This window comes from Triturus cristatus, chromosome 9, assembly GCF_964204655.1.
Source record: "Triturus cristatus chromosome 9, aTriCri1.1, whole genome shotgun sequence".
Lineage (NCBI taxonomy): Eukaryota > Metazoa > Chordata > Amphibia > Caudata > Salamandridae > Triturus > Triturus cristatus.
The window spans coordinates 341,575,438-341,595,329 of NC_140592.1; the positions used below are offsets into that span (position 1 = coordinate 341,575,438).

Genomic DNA, 19,892 nt, shown 5'->3' on the forward strand with positions numbered 1-19,892 from the left:
GTTGGAAGAAAGCGTTGATGTACACGCCCGCTCTATTCCTTACGCTGGTATGCTGGACGAGCAGCAGGTCGGGCAGGCGAGAGGGGGGTAGGAGCATAAGGGAAGCAGCGGGGGGAATAGGAAAAAAATAAAAATGACTTACCTGCAGCCATCCCCGTCGCGCTCTTCTCCTCTTCACTGCAGGAAGGCATAGGCTCCCAGAATGCTCTGCTGCCAATGCTGAAGCTGCTCCCACGAATGACAGCAGCTTCAGGATTGGCCGTCGATTTGTGCTCCTGGACAGACTGGGAGTCTGTGCCTGCTCTCTCCAACCCAGCTTTCACTGCGTATGATGATGGTTTGGTCGGCCTGAGACGGCCAGCCAAACCGTCATGTGCAGTGGAGTGAGTACACTATCACTCACCTCAGTGCCTGTCACCCCAAAGCCCCGCCCCCAAAACTCGTCAGGAAAGGAAAAATGAAGCGAGTCTCGTTTTTCCCCCCTATCCCGCCATTTTTGGGGAGCAGAGCTTCTTCGCCATGCCGGAGGAGCCGCCACTGTTCTTAGTGCGGTTATAACAAATCATTAGACTACGTTTATGATCAACTGGATATTCAACAGTAGTACATCACGAATAAGTCATGGCCAAATAAAGAATAGTAATAAAATCAATGGATACACTACAATTCATCCAAACAGTGTAAACTGGACCTATGAAATGCAAAAACAGTTCTTAATCTCCCAGAAGTATTCTGTAACCCTCTCTTTCCAGCTTGCAGTCTTAAAACACTTCATTCCTTCATTTAGGGCCTTCCTTTTGCAGCCCCATAGAAACCACTATGTATCCCTCATCATTCTTACTGTCATGGCAAGGCCCTCCAAATCTACAACCTTTTTGTGTACGGTCTCAGGACAACATGAGCCAGCTCCTCAGCCCTCCGCAGCATGAGGCCAGTAAAGTTCCCACCGGACCAAGTGAGCAAGGTCCAGCAGCACTGGAGGGGCCAAGTAAGAGAGGCTTTAGAAGGCATTATTATCTCTGGTGACCAGCAACTGCCCTGGCCCTGACAATTTTCAAGCAGACCTGCTTGATATATGTTGATGCAAGTTTCAAAGGATGGAGGCCATGCCGTACTAGCTGGAACGAGCTGAGCCCTGATCTGCACCAGGCATAGCCTGTGCCAGAATCAACTACCAAGTCTAGACATTAGTGTTCTAAGAAGTTCAGTAATTACTGGTATAATGCAATGTTCATTGCCACAGTAGACAAACTACTCATATATGTTAGGAAATGCTATTCTGCACACTATGGGTAATGGTGCATAGCTGCACTGGCATTAAGCATGGGTTTTTGAAAACAAAGTTGTTTTTCAGTTCAAGGAGCAACACATAATTAAGAATACCCTCCATGTTTCTGAGTGCCTGCACGTTTGAACAAAGAGAAAGTGGAGATTTGCAGACACAGCAGGGTTGCCAATAAGCTGTGCCGAGGGACTTTGTGGTCATCAAGGTAAGGTCGTCTTCGCTACAGGCCTATTAGCACCCATATGAAGCAGTGGGGAGAAACTTTACCCAAAAAGTTTTCAATAGTTGCTAACGTAACTCTCTGCAGAAGTGTTTTTTTTATAAAAAAAAATGTACAGGGTGTGCTCCGATGTCCTGAGTACAGGAAGCATGTTTCCTCTGTGTACTAAGGAATCATGTACATTAAACAGAAATTGGTTAAATAATAAAAAGATTGGACCCCAGTTTCCTGCTTGCAAAGTACAATATTTCTGTTAACGATAAACCATTAAGCTTCAAAGTATGGATTTGTTTGTAGAACAGTGAGAATGATCCCCATTTCAGCAGAAATATCCTCTTTAAGTTTTTTCCTGAAATATCAAAATGTTGACAGCTAGCAGCTTGTTTGCCGGATATCATATGAAAATATTCATCCTGGCCACAGTAAATGTCCGCTATTTTGTTCTTCTGGCCTGCTGGTTTCGTCATACAGACTCCTGTTCTTCCTATCTTTGCGTTCCCCAAAATAAAACTGGAAGCATGAGGTAACTGCTGTGAAAATGTCCAGCCATAATGCTAAGTGGTGCGATTCCAGTCACACTGTCTCATAAGACCGCTGCACTATGACACGTATCCTCATTCGACTGGCATCTCCCGCTCTCTCCTTTAGGTTTTGGCCGCACACGATGTCCCTGACCAGCCACTATAGCACCGGCATTCAAACCCTTCAGCCATCTTGGTGAGGTCTTCCTTTGTCGGGTTTCCCTGTAGCATGAGTCCCCTTCTCCCAGGGGCACGTTTGATGCTGAAGGAGTCAGGGTGGAGGTGCAAGAAAGCAGTGGAGGTGGTATTCCGCCTCACGCAACGCCCATGCCCAGAACATAAAGCTTGGCTGCACAGAGTGGCGCTGCTGGTCACATTGAGGATGTATGGACCCAGAGTATGATCCACATACATTTTCACTGCCAGGCAGGACTCCTATTGGAAATAAAGAAAAAAACCTATTAGTAACAGAAGTGTATCTCATCTATGGGATAAGCAGATTAGTAGATAATAGAGGCCCATCTTCGACTTACATAGCAATTTAGACCTGCATAGCTCTACACATGAGCTACTGTATTGGGGCATCTGTCTGCTCGACCTAAAATGTCACCAGACTGTGCAAAAGAGGCGTGTAGAAGGTTCTTGCTTTCTTGTGTTAGATTATTTGGTCACTGCAGGAGTGAGGGTTAGCATATTGAGGGCCAGATATACTAACCTTTCACACAACGAAGGCAACTTGCTGCGCTGCACTCCGTTTGTGAAAGGGAGAGAGTCGAAATGTGCCGTATCTACCAAGATATGGTGCACTTCTCTCTCATAGCGCTGGTGTACTTCAGGCAGCCTAGCGGAAACTTAGGCACCCTTGCACCACAGTGCAAAGGCACCTGTATTACAAGGAGAATTGTTTTTGTACAGGCAGGGATAACGTCCTGCACAAAACCAATCCCTCGAGGCGTTTCCTCTTTCTATGTGTGCTACAGAATACAGAAGACATGCAAAGAGTAGATAACGAGGAGAAAAAAAGATTGGTGTCGCAATTTCACGCAACCCAGGTTTATGAACCTTTGTAAATTTGGGATTGCGTGAAATCCATGGGCGGATGAACGGGAACACCCATGCTCCACCCACGGTACGCCTCCCAGCTCGAAATGTAATGCAAGGCAGTGCAAGCTGTTGCGTTACAATTAATTTTTCTTTACAAAGCCAGACAATCCGGCCCAAAAAGCCTCTTGTGTAGCTTTGTAAATATCTGTTAGCGTTATGCATCATGGCTGCGCCGCAAAATAAGGACAACCAAGATGCAAAATATTAGTAAATCTGGCCATGAGGTTTTACAGAGGCAGCCATTCTATTGGTGGGAGAGCTCCAAATCATCAGGGAGCTGAACAGAAGGCTTTGATGCATTCAGCAACTTATTTATTGTTTTTTGAAATGTACATATTTAGCCCTGTGGCCACTTACAAGTAAAGAGGAGAAAGGTTACTGAAGATTCTGAGGGCAGAGAAATTGGGAACGTAAATTTCCAGACCGATTACGAGTGGGGAAAGGGATAGACCTGTCCATTGCTACATTAAGTCTCCTTCAAGGCAGAGATGTATATAAAGGCAGGGAGTTCAAGAGTGGACTCTTGCTTATGTAAAGTTCTCCCCACAGAACCACTGCACCTGACGGAGTAGGTGCAATTGGCATTAGGAACAGACTTTACATCTTTTGCCAATTGGTAAGGTGTAGACAGTCGCACACCAATACATATTTTCTGGATTTGCAGTAGGTTACACATTTGTGCACTTGTGCATCGTTGTGCAGAGGGTCAAACAATCACATACTAATATGAACTTGAGCTGGTACAACAGGAACCATAATAGATGAGCAGTCAGAGTCAGCCTTTGTGCAAAATGACTGAAACCTTCTGGGTGCAGAGCTGAAAACTTCTATGCACTTACCTGTGAAGCACTGTAGTCCATGTTCCCCCAGAGAACGATTCCGGCTGCACCCAGAGCTGCACTCTCGCCGAGCGTGTATACCAGATCCTCCTACACAGGGAGACATTCCTGTTAGTACAGAATCCAGAACAAGCTTCAACTGCACCATGCCTTCTGAACCACAGTAGTCCTGACGTTTCACTATACTAACAAGGATAGGTAAAATAAATAAGCACAGGCAAAGTAAGAATTGGCAACTAAAGGAGTCTGAGGGCCTACAGAAGTTCATGTATCAAAAGATTTTTCCACCAGCAATGAGAGCAAAGTTTATTGTTCTGGGACACTTGGAATAATGAGATGGAAAACTCCAAATTTGTATCCCTTCAACACCTACGAATGTGTGCTGTGCAATCACCACAGACAACCCTGAACAAACAAGCCTATCCCCTTCAGCCTAACCTATAAATATGATGTGCAGACAAAGAACATTTGTTGGGGAGGCCTGCACTATATGCATTCCTAGTTCTCAATATCTTACGCAGACTTCATGCTTTTCCCCTATATATTAAATTAATGATTTACCTGGTTTCATGTAACTTTTCCCACCTTCCTATAACCTGATCTACAATTTCCTTGAATATATACTGAAACAAGAGTAACTGGTGGATTCCACCAGTATACCCCCACAATCTAGAGTTTAAAATATTGTCCAGTGAGAATATTGTGACTAAAACACCAACTGCAATATTGTGAAGATAAGGAGATATATATATCTACCATGCTAAAAGTGTTCGGAGGAAATCATTGGCAAACACATGTTGTAATTCCAAGGTGTTGGAAACCTCGGGACCGCTGCAACCGAATGGAGCAAGGTACTGCTGTCAAACAAACAGTATGTGACTTCACCGAGAGACGAGTTTACTGTATCGACGTTTACGGGTATGCTCTAATTAGTTACTTGTGGCAGGATGTAGGGGGCCAAGAAACTAAGTTATTGCTTAAATTGATGCCAGGGCAATGAAGTGAACTGTGTAAAGGACATGACCACGTTTTGAAATAACTGCCCATACTCACCATGAAAACAAGAATGAACGTTCTCGAAAAAGGGGCAACCAGCGGCTGACCAGGGCTCAGCACTTCAATCCCTGTTGCTAATTGTGCAAGTGTCCTGTGCATCTACTTCCGGCACTCAACTTTGTTGAGTGCCACTGTAACGAAAAGATACTTTGGAATGGAAGGAGCACCAGAAAAGTATTCAGGAGAACAGATTAAACCCATCAATCTTCTTTCAGACTGTTTTGCTGCCGGCTACCACGTCGTTATCTGGATCTTGGTCTTGAACAGAATGTGAGCTGGGATTGGATTTATGTTCCCCTCATTGAGAGTCTTACACTTGGACAACCTTCTACTTAATATCAGGATCTACTGTGAAATTCCAACATTATATATTAAGAATTCGAGCTGGGATCTGATTCATTGTCTCCGCATGAAATCTGAATACCTGGCCAATATTCCTGCACTATACTAGGACTCATTTTGAACATCCAATTTTACTTACCAAGCCCTGATGAAGTACCTTCTGCACAAGGAACAAAACGATTTGGCTGAGTGCCGGTTTTAATACATGTTTTTGAATAAACAAGAATTAATGGGCTGATGATAGACATTTCCCCAGTTCACAAACAAGATACATACTGGGAACTGCAGTTCGTGATAAGGCGCAGCCTCAATTGACTTGGGTCAGCTGTGCTCCCACCAATAGGAGTGAGGCAGCACGTTCAAAATGATGGACAGCGAAACCTCCGGTATCAAAGGAATTCAAAAAAGGCACACCTGCTGAAACGCGTCATGCCGTTTTGCAAATAAATGGATTTTCTTGGAGACCCCGCTGTTTTCCCTTGTCTGCTTCATAGTTGGAGAGCTTTTTGTATATATATATATACATATATATATACACACATATATACACACATATATATATTTTCCTTCCAGTACCAATTATCCAATATGAATCGGACACCACACATGAGGTGAGACACTTCAATAGCTTTCCGCAATTATTTTAATTTTGCTGTTACGCATTTCGGCATTACTGCCTTGCTCACACAAGTGTGTTTACTTATAGCTTTACTATACTTACACATCTGGGTACCTCGATTCTATCTATCTATCTATCTATCTATCTATCTATCTATCTATCTATCTATCTATCTATCTATCTCTCTCTACACACACACACATGCAAAAAAGAAGCAGAGAACTCTGGGCAGTTCCCACATTTAGGTGGAAGTCAGCTCCTGTATAGAGCACCCTCAACACCAGCAACACTCTAAATTTGCTCACCTCAAATGTCTGCTTTTCTATCAAAGTTTTTAAGCATAGGATTAGAACAGTGCTATCCAAGCCGAAATAGAAAGGGACACAGTCTTTTGCCATTTCTACAGCAAAGTCTTTCAGCATAGGATTAGAACAGTGCAATCCATGCCAAGCTGTAAAATGACATAAGCCATTTACCACTCCAGGCACAGTATTACAGATTTGGATTGGCAAAATACCATCCAGGCCAACCTGAAATGAATAAAAGCAACCCCTGACATGTGTTTCGCTGTCATTACAGCTCTTCAGATAGGTTTAGCTTTGTCCAGACACAAGGCAGCACCCAGTATAAATCAAAACAATACCTTTGCAGGCATAGAGTGACACATAAATTATACAGAAAAGAAGCAGAGAACTCTGGGTAGTTCCCAAGTTTAGGTGGAAGGCAGCTCCTGTATAGAGCACCATCAATACCAGCGACACTCGAAATTTGCTCACCTCAAATGTCCGCTTTTCTATCAAAGTTTTAAGGCATATATATATTATTTTTTTCACGGGATGGAGTTTAGAATAGTGAATCTGCACTTACATATACTGACACAGACAATATTTTTGTAGTCGATACTTTGGTCTAGATATTCTGGCAGGACATTGTGACATACATCATGCCACCTTCTCTCACGCGCTGGAGTAATACCATGCCTATTCATAAATATTACATATTTACCTTGTCTTCAGTTCACCTCTTCCATCCCCCTTCTGGCAATCTGCTCAAGACAGCCCGTTCCTCGCTTTACAGGAAGCAGAGGTCAGACCTTGAAGCAACAGGGGTTTTACCCCTGCACAACAAACATTTATTGACTGTGTTGGAGGCAGGGGAGTGTCTAGGTTGGAATGGCACAACGTCAACCAGACTTCTCCCCCAATGTGTGGGAATACTGCATCATAACAGTGAAAAAACAAGTTTGAGGCGTCAATGTTTAAACAGCACTGCAGTGAACATCCGGGATTAGGTTCCCTTGTTCACACTAATGGGTTCCAATGCAAACCATGGGGACTGCACTGTTGTGCTAAGTTTGTGTAGAGGTATGCCACTCCATTATAGTATTATGCGAAGCAGCCACATAGAAGGAGAGATCAGGAGTGAAGTTGAAAGGGATGGAGAGAAATGGAGCGGCAATAGTAATAAGAGGCAACAGGCCCAGGGTAGAAGGGAGGCAACAGGACAGTTAAGGAGACAACAGGAGATGGATTGAGGTAACTGAACACAGACAGTAGCAACAAGCAAGGGAATGAGGGAAGCCAAAAAGATAAATAATAACTCTTATAATCTTCAGCAGATGGTCCCATCCTCTCTGCCCATTGATTTCCTGCTTAGATGCGACATAGAAACTAGTAGCATGTGAATTGTTTTTAATTATGAAATATTATGCAAGTTTTACAAAATTATGCATTTAAACGCAAAATATGGCGTGTCAGTATTCTGCGTCACACTTTTTCATGTGACGGCATACCTTGGGTAAAAAAGTCACATGAGGTATTAGCAGGAGATTGGGTTGAATACAAAATGTCTCTCAGTAGGGCATTTTCTCCACAGTCTTCCCCAAGTCGTAACATCCCAAAACGCTACATGTGGAGATGTATGCCGCATAATTTAAATATCACTCAGCCCTAGCAGAGACCAAGCATGCTCACCAGCTTTTCTTGTGCTAAACCAGAAAGTTTAATCTTCTGTGGGGATTCAGGGCCTTTACCCCCAATTCAATAAGCTTTTGTCTCTTTACAACTTCTGCTGTCAATATATTCATTACTCCTATTGTGTGAAATACGTATTGAAACCAAATTCCCTTCAGTCTCACATCACGACTCCCATTTCAGGGTCTACTCGTCTGCTGCTGAAATACACCTGACTCTTGTACTTTGAATATAGCCTTCATTACAGCATTGCATTATTTATGTTTACAACTTTTTGAATTCTGGCTCCAGAATTGGTTACAGTACTACAGTACCCTGTGTTATTGATTCCTTTTAGGTTGTGACTTTTATATTTCTACACTGTAATAAGTCAATATTTACAGTGCAGTGCTCCATAGGCCATTTTTAGGTCTAGCCAAGGCAGCGCATGCACGCTGTCTCTTCGAGACATGCTGTACCTACAATATGGGCTTCAAGCACAGCCCATCTTTTTGATTGGTTCCTCTTACTGTCCTTTGTAAATGCTGGCTATTGTTTGGTGAATACGCTAATTATTCCCTTCTTTTGGACTTTTGTATCCTCCCCTGAGGACTGACCTTGCTGCATGTGCTCTTACCCTTCATTTTATTTAGGAAACTTTTAGAGCACTCTTTTTTTTGTTGGCATGCCTCTGCTCATATTAGGTGTTTTGTTTACTTCCTCCGTCGGCTTCATTTGCTGTGTTTGTTTACACTTGTCCTCTGTTACTGCTTCCCCTCACACCCACCGTTTCTCCTTGTGCTCTCTCCTTCGACCCTACCCGGACGCCATGCTTTACGTTTCAGCACGACGCCCGCTTTCATGCAATGCAGTCGCGCCAGGAGGCTGGCCGCTTTAGAAAGCATGGCGTAAAATTTTAGCAACGCGGTCGCTGCGCTATATTTTAAGTCTCACCTATTGCTTGCTCTGCTGGCGATGCTTGAACGTTCCACCCATCCCTTCCCTCATTTGTGCTTGTTAAACTTCCTTCTGCTAGGGCAGCTCTTCAAATAAGTCCTTTTGAGGAAAATACACCCGATGGGAGTTCAGCAATGATTTCCCGATTGGCATGTGTCTGCATTTGGAGATCGGCGTTAAGGGAGTGGACTTCACTGGGACAGTGGCATCCAGAGTGTGTTAGTCGTGTTTGGAGGTGAGCAATTTGAAAGAGGGGGTGCAACAGCTCTGTCGAGAGCCGGAACCATGCATGTGGCTGGACCATGGGTTAATGCTACCATGAGGGCGAAAGCTTGCAGGTTGAGGGCACGATCAGGTTACACTATGATGTTTCGATGTCCACATACTGGTCTGAGGTTTCTGGCAGAATCTCTGTTGCCACTCTCTTTTAAAAGGTGGAGCAGATTTAGCAATGCAGGAAAAAGCCTCCCACCATCCTCAGACCCCATGCAGCATTCGCTAGGACCACGTACTTGTGCATACCATCCCATCCCACCCATGGCCCAAATTCACACCTCCGTAGCTTGGTAATTGGTTTAGCTGCATGCATGCCCATTGGGAACTGGACGGTTCAACACGGCTACTTGCCTCCTTGTGTGCATCGTTATTCGGTGAGCGTGGACTTGTCTTGGATTGCAGTCTCTCAGGACTGCCAAAGGAGAGCAAAATAAACAAAGCAGCATGAACACTGGCACCAGCAGCTGCTGCATGACTGAGCCACCGTGAGCTGCATTTGAACACAAGCATCTTTCTCTCTCTCTCGGTGTCCCTGTAAATGGCAGGCTTGTCTGCGTTCTGGACTCACTTTCTGTCCCTCCACTCCCGCAAGACCCCTTTCCCAACTGGAGCTCCTGCAGGTTGTATTTGTTGAGCTTTGGAATAACAGAGGTGGAGCCTGTCTAGGCAGCCAGGAGGGCTCTCCTCACTATCCTTTCACCACCCCGTTCTCTGCTGCTCCACCTAAGATGGGTCTCCGGCCAGAGCCCCACACTGCACATTAGCGAACATCCTGCTCCATGAGGCACGTCACCAAGTGCTCACTGCTGAACATGGTTATGTGTGTCTGTTGATCTCTATGTTTTGCTCCTGAGTGGCTGTTTGTCGTAAAACCTTGTGTAAGTTTAAGCCTGCGTGTGTGTTGGTCTGTTTGTTGTCAAGAGTTGGTCTGAGTGTTGCTCGTATTGTATGCACTCTTATTCTGTGCCACTGTGTACATGTATTAGTCAAAAGCCAAACCAATTTCCTTAGTCACTGCTTATTGCCTTTTACCTCTTGCCGAGGTAGACAGCCAGAGAGGGTCTGCAGGTCTGTAACATTTACTGCCACCTTGGTCAACTCATACCTTTTATCCATGCCAAGCCATTCAGGGGAAATCCATCTGTCCTGCCTGTTGGGGCTCTATTTTGTCAAGAGATCCCTGGTAATCTTTTAAACTTGAAACAATGCTGCAATGCTGTGTTCGGTTCTGCCCAGGGTCCTGCTACAGCGCTCACAGCATTACTTTTATTTTGTGTGTTTTTTTTTTAGAAAGGCAACCGTTTTTAATGGTATCAAACACTTTCTTGCGCTTGAGAAATTTAGAAAAATACGACTACTGATCTTAAGGCTTTATAACTTATTGTATTCACTTCTCCTTTTCCTAATGCAATTCACTTTCTTCCGAATCCCTCTTTTCTCTGCCTCATACCACGTGTCCATGCTGTGCAGCAAGTATGTCACACTGCCCTCACCGCTATCTTTGTTAATGCCCAACCCCCCCAATGCCCCGTCTTTCTGTCATGCCTATGCATCTCTTCATTGATGTCTTTGATTTGCCCACCTTTCTTTTCTAACCCCTACCTAGTCCCTATATGTGTTGCTGCACTGTTCCACAATCATTCCATTACGGATGGATTACATTTGTCAACCATTTGAATCAGAAGTTATGAAAAACTTCTTTTACTGGTCCTGTGCTGTGAAACCGAAGTCGGTAGACAGCAAAATAATCCTTTCTGCCAGGGTGTCCACAGCCTGAAAAGAAATGCAAATGTGCGCAATGAGTTAGTCTGCAAATATGTAGGGTAATCTGCAAAAATAAAGGACAGACCCCTACTGGCTTTAATTGGTCGAATCACTTGAAGCTTTGTGATGACAAAGATTTATTATTTTTCAGCGATAGTGCAAAGAGTTAACAACTGAGCTGTAAAGTAAGTCTTTTCAATTGAAATTGTATTTATATAGCATTAATATCCCTGACTAGGTATTGAAGGGACAGTCACGTCAATGAAAATTGCATTATGTACAGTCTGGGAAATGCTAAAATCTATATTTTGGAAGCACCATTTTATCTTAAACCTTTTTGTGCATTTTGAAGCTGTCTAAATTATACTGAGTGTAATGCAAATTTTAAATAATAATTTGCATAGTTACACAGGCTCTGACCTTGTAACACTAAAAATACACGTCACTATTCTACACTGCACCAACCAAGATTTAATTCTGTTAACTGAGGCAAGCATGTATTCCTGAATCAAACTGCATTACACAGTGTGTAGTAATTGTGTAGCTCTGCATTCCCTGATAGCATAAAACTCAGAGGTAATATGCTGCATGGCTAAACACTACTTAGAGCCCAAAGGTGAGACCTATTGGCTATGCCAATGCTTGTTTTACATGGCTGGTGGCCACCAAACAGTAAAATAAATACAAGGAAATGTGCAATACATTAAAAAGCACTTAAAATGGTGGATACATAACCGAGCAGAGTCACAAGAGCCTCAAGCTATTTGCCAAGAACCACATATTATAATCAAGAAGGGAAGCCAGGATTCTGGATCAATAGCAGCCCACATAGGCTACTAATGCGAAGGCCTTCAATATACATTTATAAACATTCATTTATGGAAGATACGTGAAACCATCAATAATAGAAGAACAGTTAAAACAAAAGTTTGTACATTTCTGATTTTTAAAGTGGAAGTGAAAGTCAAAAAGGGGACGTGGAAATTCAAGGCTGGCTAAATGCAACAGGATTTTTTAAAAGCTGTGATATTGTGTCTTTAAAAGGGAAGGAAAAAAATAACACTGTAAAAAAAAAAAATAAAAAAATAATGAGGGCAGCCCAGGAGTGCTTTCAATCTGATGTCTGCTTAATGGCGAATAGAGAGCCTCTACGAGAGAGAAGTTTGAACCCTAGCGATGAAAATCTAGAGTAGGGAAAATTCCAAGCAAGGAGATGCTGTACAGTGAGTCAACTTCAAAACCATGCAGTTGGGTAAGCATGGTCAGTTCAACAGAGCATCAGTGTCCTCTTGAGTTTCTGATGTCTATGCATGAGTAGCTTTTCCCGGCCAAATTTTCATTTTGCGTTTTGTAACTTGTAATGTTGTTTGTCCCATTATAAAATAAGGAGCTCTGAAACATTCAGAACAATTTACTTTAAACATACCAAACTCAAACCTGTGCAACCTCCTCAGAGCGAGAAATGTTCAAAGCGTCCTCCAATGGAACAAAATAAATTACGAAACACTTCGACACACACATCCATACACGAAATGCACAAAGATCCACGATAGTGTTAGGCATGTCTTTGTCGGCCCATTACTAAGGGCCTGATTTAGATCTTGCCATACTGGTTACTCCATCACAACAGTGACGGATATCCCATTCGCTGAAATATAAATCCCATTGTATCCTATAGGATTTATATTTCAGGGGACCGGATATCAGTCCGCCAAGATCTCAATCAGGCCCTAAGTTGTTTTTGAGACGGACACATCTCTGTCAAACAAAATGTCAATATGCCCTGAATGACTCGATCCACAGCAATGCCAGGATCATCAACAGCACCAAGTTCTCAAAGTGCTAACATTGCGCACATGGTAGATGTGCAATACAAATGCAGATAACATAAGGTTAAAAAAAAAAGCTGACTACTGACGTCATTTCACTCAAGGTTTAAGGACTGTAAAGTGGGCTTATATTAAGAACATTCTTTCATTGTACATTATATTCTCGAGCAAGCCCTAATCTTCAGTGGGAATTTAAAGACAGAGGCAAATAAAAATACGTGAGGCTAAACTGAGCACTTTAAAGAATATTTTTACACTTAGTCATGTACTTGGTGTTCATCTGGATTGTTTTGGAGATATTTGGTAGATGACTCATGTTTCCGGATTCTTTGAGTATGTAGCTCATTCAGTTCTGCTTTTAGGTCTTGCCTAGAGACAGCCTTAGCTGTCACAAACGCCTCATGTTTAAAATAAAAAAATTCATAATAAAAATACATGCTTGTACATTAAGCATCTCGTCCTGGCACTGAACACACAAACTAAAGAAAAACAGTCTTGGAAACAACCAGGTCTCAAATGTTCACAATATGCCATACAGTTGTGCTGACTACACAGTATGGGAAGGGTATTCAAAGCGGTAAAGTTCTCCCCAACCCTTAATGAGATACTTTCTGGATTTGCAGGCATTCAGAAGGCCTTCGGAGGCCGACCCAAGGATGTGGAATTACTACAGCCCGACGCCCGGGACATATTGTTTGGGGTCAAGGGCAACAAGTTGTCATGTGTATTTTGTCCTGTGACAAGTAGGCCCAACCCCCTACAGCACAAACCCTTTGGCTGCCAGTTTACAGTACCACATTATAGATCAGGGAAAGGCATTGCTTGCAGTTAAGGTAATATTTGTGCCCATGTGTTAATGCTGATCAAACTTGTATTTATAGTTCATTAATGCAAAGCCTTTATTTAGGTTGAGAGCTCTAAGTAAATGTTGTAAGCTCAGACTGCACTACTAACAGTGGTTCCAGTATAAAAATGTGTACACACGTTTTCAATGTTTAGCAATATGAGGCTATGTATACTGCTCCTAGAATGCTCTCTGATTAGATGCAAATATTTGCAGAAGCTTGAATGCAAGATTGACGAAAAACATTTCGCTAAACTACTGTAAAACTTTAGGTACCATTTTTTTGCAACATCATTTAGTAAAATGTGTTGATGTGTACTAGAATTTCCCATAAATATTTCTAATGGAAAATCAGTGTAACCAGTTTTAATAAGATTATGGGAAACATAAAAATAAACAAGCATTGGTAAAACCGGTAGGTCTGAAATTGTTGGTCAGCCTTTTGGTTTTGTCAATGTATGACTTGTTTTGTCATGGGTTTTGTAAAAGCTTATTGGTGTGGGAGCTGCTGGGCCCTCACCATTATAACAAACTTTGGCAAAAGCAAAATTTGTTTTGGTCTCTAAAAGCACACATTGCCAAGTAGTTCCTGGCACTGAACAAAACGACTGTCGATATGCTGCTTGTGAAACAACAGAATGCTGGCACTCATAGTGAAGGAGAGGGAGAGAGGGAGTTGAAGAGAGAGAGAGAATTTTAATAAACACAAAAGGTCATGACCTAATTAGGGGCCCAATTATTAAATAAAGTCTCAAAAGTGCACCCATGTCCTTGCATTAAGTGCAGATATACTACTTTTGTGAATTCACAAGAATTTACACAAGTAGATCAACAAATAGTACTCCTACAAAAATATTTGTGAACTGCATTTCAGCATGAGCAAATATCCAATTGTAGATTTGCTCATGCGAAAATCTGAGTGTTTGCAAGTTCACTTTTCCTCCAACCTTTTTTTTCCAAACACTGGAAGAAGTTTTATGTCTGCCATTGTCAGGAATACATTTCCAAACGTTCTCAGTATGGGAAAGGATTAGAGAAGAGTTGGTGAAAACCCTTAAAACATGCAGGTTATTTGGTTTGCACAGACTCAAAAGGGCATTCCAAACCTGACCTGTTGCTTACCATTACCTTGAGCCCCACTATATAGATCTGTGGAAACTTGTCAACATAAGGGAATGGCTAGTATTCAAACCCTACTATGGTAGGAGCCCTCGCATAATCAGAGAGGCTATTTTAGAGCTCTTATATATAATGAGATTGCTGCCCTAATGTGTCACCACGTTACATGGCACAAAAGAGACAAGTGGATCTTGTTACAGGACAAGTAGATTTATGAAGCAACCTGCCCCATGGACAAGTAGATATTTTATTAAATTCCACACCCCTGCCGACCCAAGTTGCAGCTTAGCACAACAGTTTGAAAGTGGTGGTAAAGAAGGGAGGGCCAGTCAAAAGAAAAACCTTATGTGCAAAAAGCCATGGGCATCGCATAAAAACAGGTGTAATGCAAGGACTTTTAAGAGTCCCTGTAACAAGCAAGACAGACATTCTACAGACGCTATGGCACAGAATTAAGGGCTATGTGGTAGGCTTGACAGAGGCAATTGCCGTAGTCTAATCTGAATAATATTATAGACGCTGTGTGAGCTAACATTTGGGCAACAAGAAAAGCTCCTGACACAGATGTGGACAGGAAATGTTAGCAGTAATCTGGATCCTCTAGTTTCTCACTATTTGTAGCCATGCCTCAATGATCAAAAAGTTGAAATTGCAGAGCTCCGGGTTATCTCCAATGTCCAAAGGAAAAAAGTTACTTACCTGTAACAATAGTTTTGCAACTTGTAATGCTGTTCAAATGCTTTACACATTTCTACAATCTAGTGTTGAGCTTTTTTTTGAAGTAGTAGTAGTTTTGGTTTATAGGTAATATCTCTCTCTCAACCCCACAACGCACCAGAATATAGACTCCACCTCGGATTGTTTTTCCCACCATCAGGTTCGGCCGTATTCCTCAGTGCTCCATTGTGCTGGACATGAACTCTACATTTCAAGAGTTAACCTATATTAAAAAGTGAGCTTTATGAGTAACATGGGCTGCTGAATTCTTATCTGCATTTCTAAGGGAGATCGTTAGGTTGCGAACATAGCTGAAGGACTGAACTCCAAACCCAGGAACAGGCCTTACTGGTTGGGCAGGAGAGTAGGGACAGGCATTGAATAATGCCGAGCTACATACCAATAACAGACATACACCACCAGTCAGGATTCACAGAGGCCACACAGTAGAAAAGCCTACATATTAACAGCGACCAGTAAAGGCAGCCGACATCCAATGAAGCACAAGCCTCTATACCACCAACCCTGCCAAGCAGTGGATCAAGATATCATAATCAATGGTGTTACCTGTCACTGACAGATATGATAGTATGACAGCCCTAATCAATTGTTGTAGTAACATGTATTTCTTGTGCAGAGCAACAAAGGCAGTATGTGAATTTAATGCATAATGTGAAAAATGATGTTCCTAACTGTGTGCGTGTTTTTTTATTCTAAAGCTCCTCCCAGGTGAACAACGGGGTTTGCTTTCCTGCAAGTAGAAACAAGGGGTTCTGTGCTGGCTTAGTCTATATGTCATAGAGTGAAAACAAAATTAAGATTATTGCAGGGGTTGTATGACGGACAGATCAATGTAGGGAAATACTTTGCATGCCTTTACCACGCATTTTTTGCCCCACATTATTTTAGATCGCACTTTCTTTTACAACGTATGCCTTTACCACGCATTTTTTACCCCACATTCTTTTAGATTGCATATGCTTTTACAACATATGCCTTTACCACGCATTGTTTAAATATATATATATATATATATTGGGTTTCACAAGTGCCAAAGCTTAGGACGCACTCTCCATCAGTAACTTATGTAAATAAGGCAGCAGCGCAGTTAGCAGATACACGGGTCAATCCAGCTTGCCTTACGCGTTTCAGACTTAATCTACGTCCTTGATCACAGGCATGGGTGGCAGCATGATAAATGGCAACAGACTTCTGATGTATTTCACTAGTACCTTTAATTGCCAACAGGTGCGGCTTCACGTAATCTCAAAAATTGCATTGTGGGATCAGTAGTCTCTGAGTAAGTACCACAGTTCATAATAAAACTTTAAAGCTGTCCACTCATAATATTTATAGCAAAACAATACAGCCATTAGTGGGCTCCCCATGCTCAGCACGCTGCGTTGCAAAATACTCTGCCAAACTGATAGACTGACGCAGGCTTCCAGCTTCCGGAGCCCATCAGCCCGCTTTCGTCCGCGGTGGTGCAGTCCCCACGGCAGGCTTGCCGTGTAATTTATTGGGTTTCACAAGTGCCAAAGCTTAGGACGCACTCTCCATCAGTAACTTCCGTAAATAAGGCAGCAGCGCAGTTATTATTATTTTTTTTATTTATGGTATTTGTAGAGCGCATCACTCATCCCGAGGGATATCACGGCGCTTAAACCAGATGAACACAGCTAATAGCTATATCAGAAGGATGTTAGTGAGAAGAGGGGAAAAGGTGCGTTTTCAGCTTTTTACGGAACAGAAGGTAATTAGTGGTTTGTCTGAGATCATCTGGAAGCTCGTTCAATCTTTTGGCCGCTAGGTAAGAAAAAGAGCGGCCGCCAGTTCTAGCTTTATATATACGTTTCGTCCTTGCTAATGCTGATTGAGTGGAGCGTAGGTTCCGGGTAGGAACATAGAATTCCATTTTGTCCTGGAGCATGATGGGATCTGTCCTGTGCAGGGCTCTGTGGGCATGACAGAGAAGCTTGAATGCGGCCCTCTGGCGCACAGGAAGCCAGTGGAGGGCTTCCAGGCATTCTGATGCCGAGTCTAACTTGCCTTTATCGCAAATCAGTTTGGCGGCTGCATTTTGCAGTACCTGTAGGCGAGAAAAAAGATGTTCATTCATCCCTACAAATAGTGCATTCCCGTAGTCAAGACGACTGACCAGTAAGGCCTGGGTAACTGAGCATCTGCAGTACAGCGGTATCCATGGGAATAGCCTCGCTAGGAGTTTCAAGATGGCGAAGCCCTTGCCACAGAGGGATCGCACATGATCTTTCATGGATAGCTCATCATCCATGATAATTCCCAGATTCCTGGCGTGTTGTTTGGGGGTGGGGGCCAAGCCCAACGTGGGAGGCCACCACGTGGCATCCCAGATTCGCTTGGCTCCCCCAAATAAGAGGATCTCCGATTTTCCATCATTTAGCTTCAGGCAGTGAGAGTGCATCCATTGAGCCATTTCCGCAAGGCAGCCTTGTAATTTAGTTTTAATAATTTCAGATTTTTCATTTAAAGCCACCACTAACTGCGTGTCGTCCGCATATGAGCACATGCCGATGCCCCACTTCCTTCCAATGTCAGCCAAAGATGACATATAAACATTGAAGAGGGTGGGGCTCAGCGATGCGTCCTGGGGGACCCCGCAGTCAATGGAGGTAGAGCTGGAATGAGATTGGCCCATGTGTACAGTCTGGGTGCGGTTACTCAAGAAGGAGTGCAACCAGTTCAGGGCATTGGACTGCACTCCCTTGTGGCGAAGTATTTTCAACAGACATTGATGGGAGACCGTATCAAATGCTGCTGACAGGTCGAGCAGTATTAGTGCCACTGATCCTCCTTGATCTATGGAGGACCTAATACTGTCCGAAACTGCCAGCAACGTAGCCTCAGTGCTGTTGTTAGCTCTGAAGCCTGTCTGGGTAGGATCTAGGAGAAAATTAGTTTCTAAGTATTTGGTCAGTTGAACATTGACCAATTTTTCTAGAACTTTAGAAAGATATGGGAGCTGAGAAATAGGTCTATAGTTCTCAGGGTTGGCAATATCGGAACCCAATTTCTTCAGGAAAGGGATCACAGCTGCATGCTTCCAGACATTAGGAAATATGGCAGTTTTGAGAGATTTATTAAAAAGTTGAGTGACCAAGGGGCAGAGCGTTAGTGCAATCTTGGAGAACACAAAATGAGGGCAGGGATCAAAAGGAGAGCCCGATTTAACTGATTGCATTGCGGTTATAACATCTTCCACTGAGAGTGGTTCAAAGTCCGCTAGACAGGGGATCGTTCCCATGTCTGGGGTATCTGAATCTGGTATGGTGTTAGGGGATTTTTCTGTGTTGATATTAGCAGATCGGGGGGAGAAGTTTGAATACATTTTCTTGATTTTTTCTGAGAAAAAGGTACTAAAGCGGTTACAGGCTTCAACCGTGGGAGTAAGTGTTTGAGAGATGCTGGCAGGTTTACTCAGTTCTTTCACTATCTTATATAGTTCTTTCGCGGAGTTACTGTTCTCCTCTATGCGCTGAGTAAAATTAACTTTCTTAGCATACTTGATGGCTAGAGTATATTTTTTCCGATTGTGGATATAGTTAAGTTTAAGTTTAAGTTTGGCTGTCTTGTCTTTGGATTGCCTCCAGAGATGTTCAAGCTTTTGGCATTCCCTTTTAAGACTTTTGAGATAAGGGGTATACCATTTTCCTGTTGGGGCCTTTTTCCTAGTTACCCGTATAGGGGCTATTTTATTTAAGGTTTGTAGTATACCGGCATCGAGGGAAGCGACATCCGTACATACGGGAGCGTCGATGGAGAATTGGAGATCGACCTCCTGAAAATGTGTGTCGAAATTCGATTCCTCGACTAATCTCCATGCTCGTTTGGAGATTCTTTAAGCTTTATTGGGTTTCTGGGGCTTACAAGGGACATCAAGTAGAAAAGAAATAAGAAAATGGTCTGACCAAGATAGAGGCTGAACCTCAGATACATGAGTTGATGCAATGTTGGTGAACAATAGGTCCAATGTGTGGCCGGCTGTATGAGTGGGGCCTACAATCCATTGCTTCAGATTTAATATCTCCATATCCTGTTTTAATTGGGAGGTTCCCAATGCCTCCGCTATTTCGTAGTGAATGTTAAAATCGCCAACAATGAGGTAATTCTTAAATTTTACGCAGATACACGGGTCAATCCAGCTTGCCTTACGCGTTTCAGACTTCATCTACGTCCTTGATCACAGGCATGGGTGGCAGCATGATAAATGGCAACAGACTTCTAATGTATTTCACTAGTACCTTTAATTGCCAACAGGTGCGGCTTCACGTAATCTCAAAAATTGCATTGTGGGATCAGTAGTCTCTGAGTAAGCACCACAGTTCATAATAAAACTTTAAAGCTGTCCACTCATAATATTTATAGCAAAACAATACAGCCATTAGTGGGCTCCCCATGCTCAGCACGCT

The 19,892-nt window shown here is 42.9% G+C and overlaps 1 protein-coding gene across 3 annotated transcripts in view; it reads right to left on the minus strand.

Annotated features, from left to right (window-relative positions):
- Positions 1 to 1,729: 1,729 nt before the first annotated feature.
- HYAL1 (hyaluronidase 1) overlaps positions 1,730 to 19,892 on the minus strand; it is a 368,981-nt gene continuing 350,818 nt past the window's right edge. For all 3 annotated transcript variants that reach the window (XM_085625099.1, XM_085625098.1, XM_085625100.1), the window contains 2 exons: positions 3,970 to 4,059; positions 1,730 to 2,461 (listed from right to left, as the gene is read on the minus strand). In XM_085625099.1, coding sequence (XP_085481225.1) covers positions 2,150 to 2,461; positions 3,970 to 4,059 — 402 coding nt within the window. In that variant the 3' untranslated portion in view covers positions 1,730 to 2,149. The remainder of the gene's footprint in view (positions 2,462 to 3,969; positions 4,060 to 19,892) is intronic.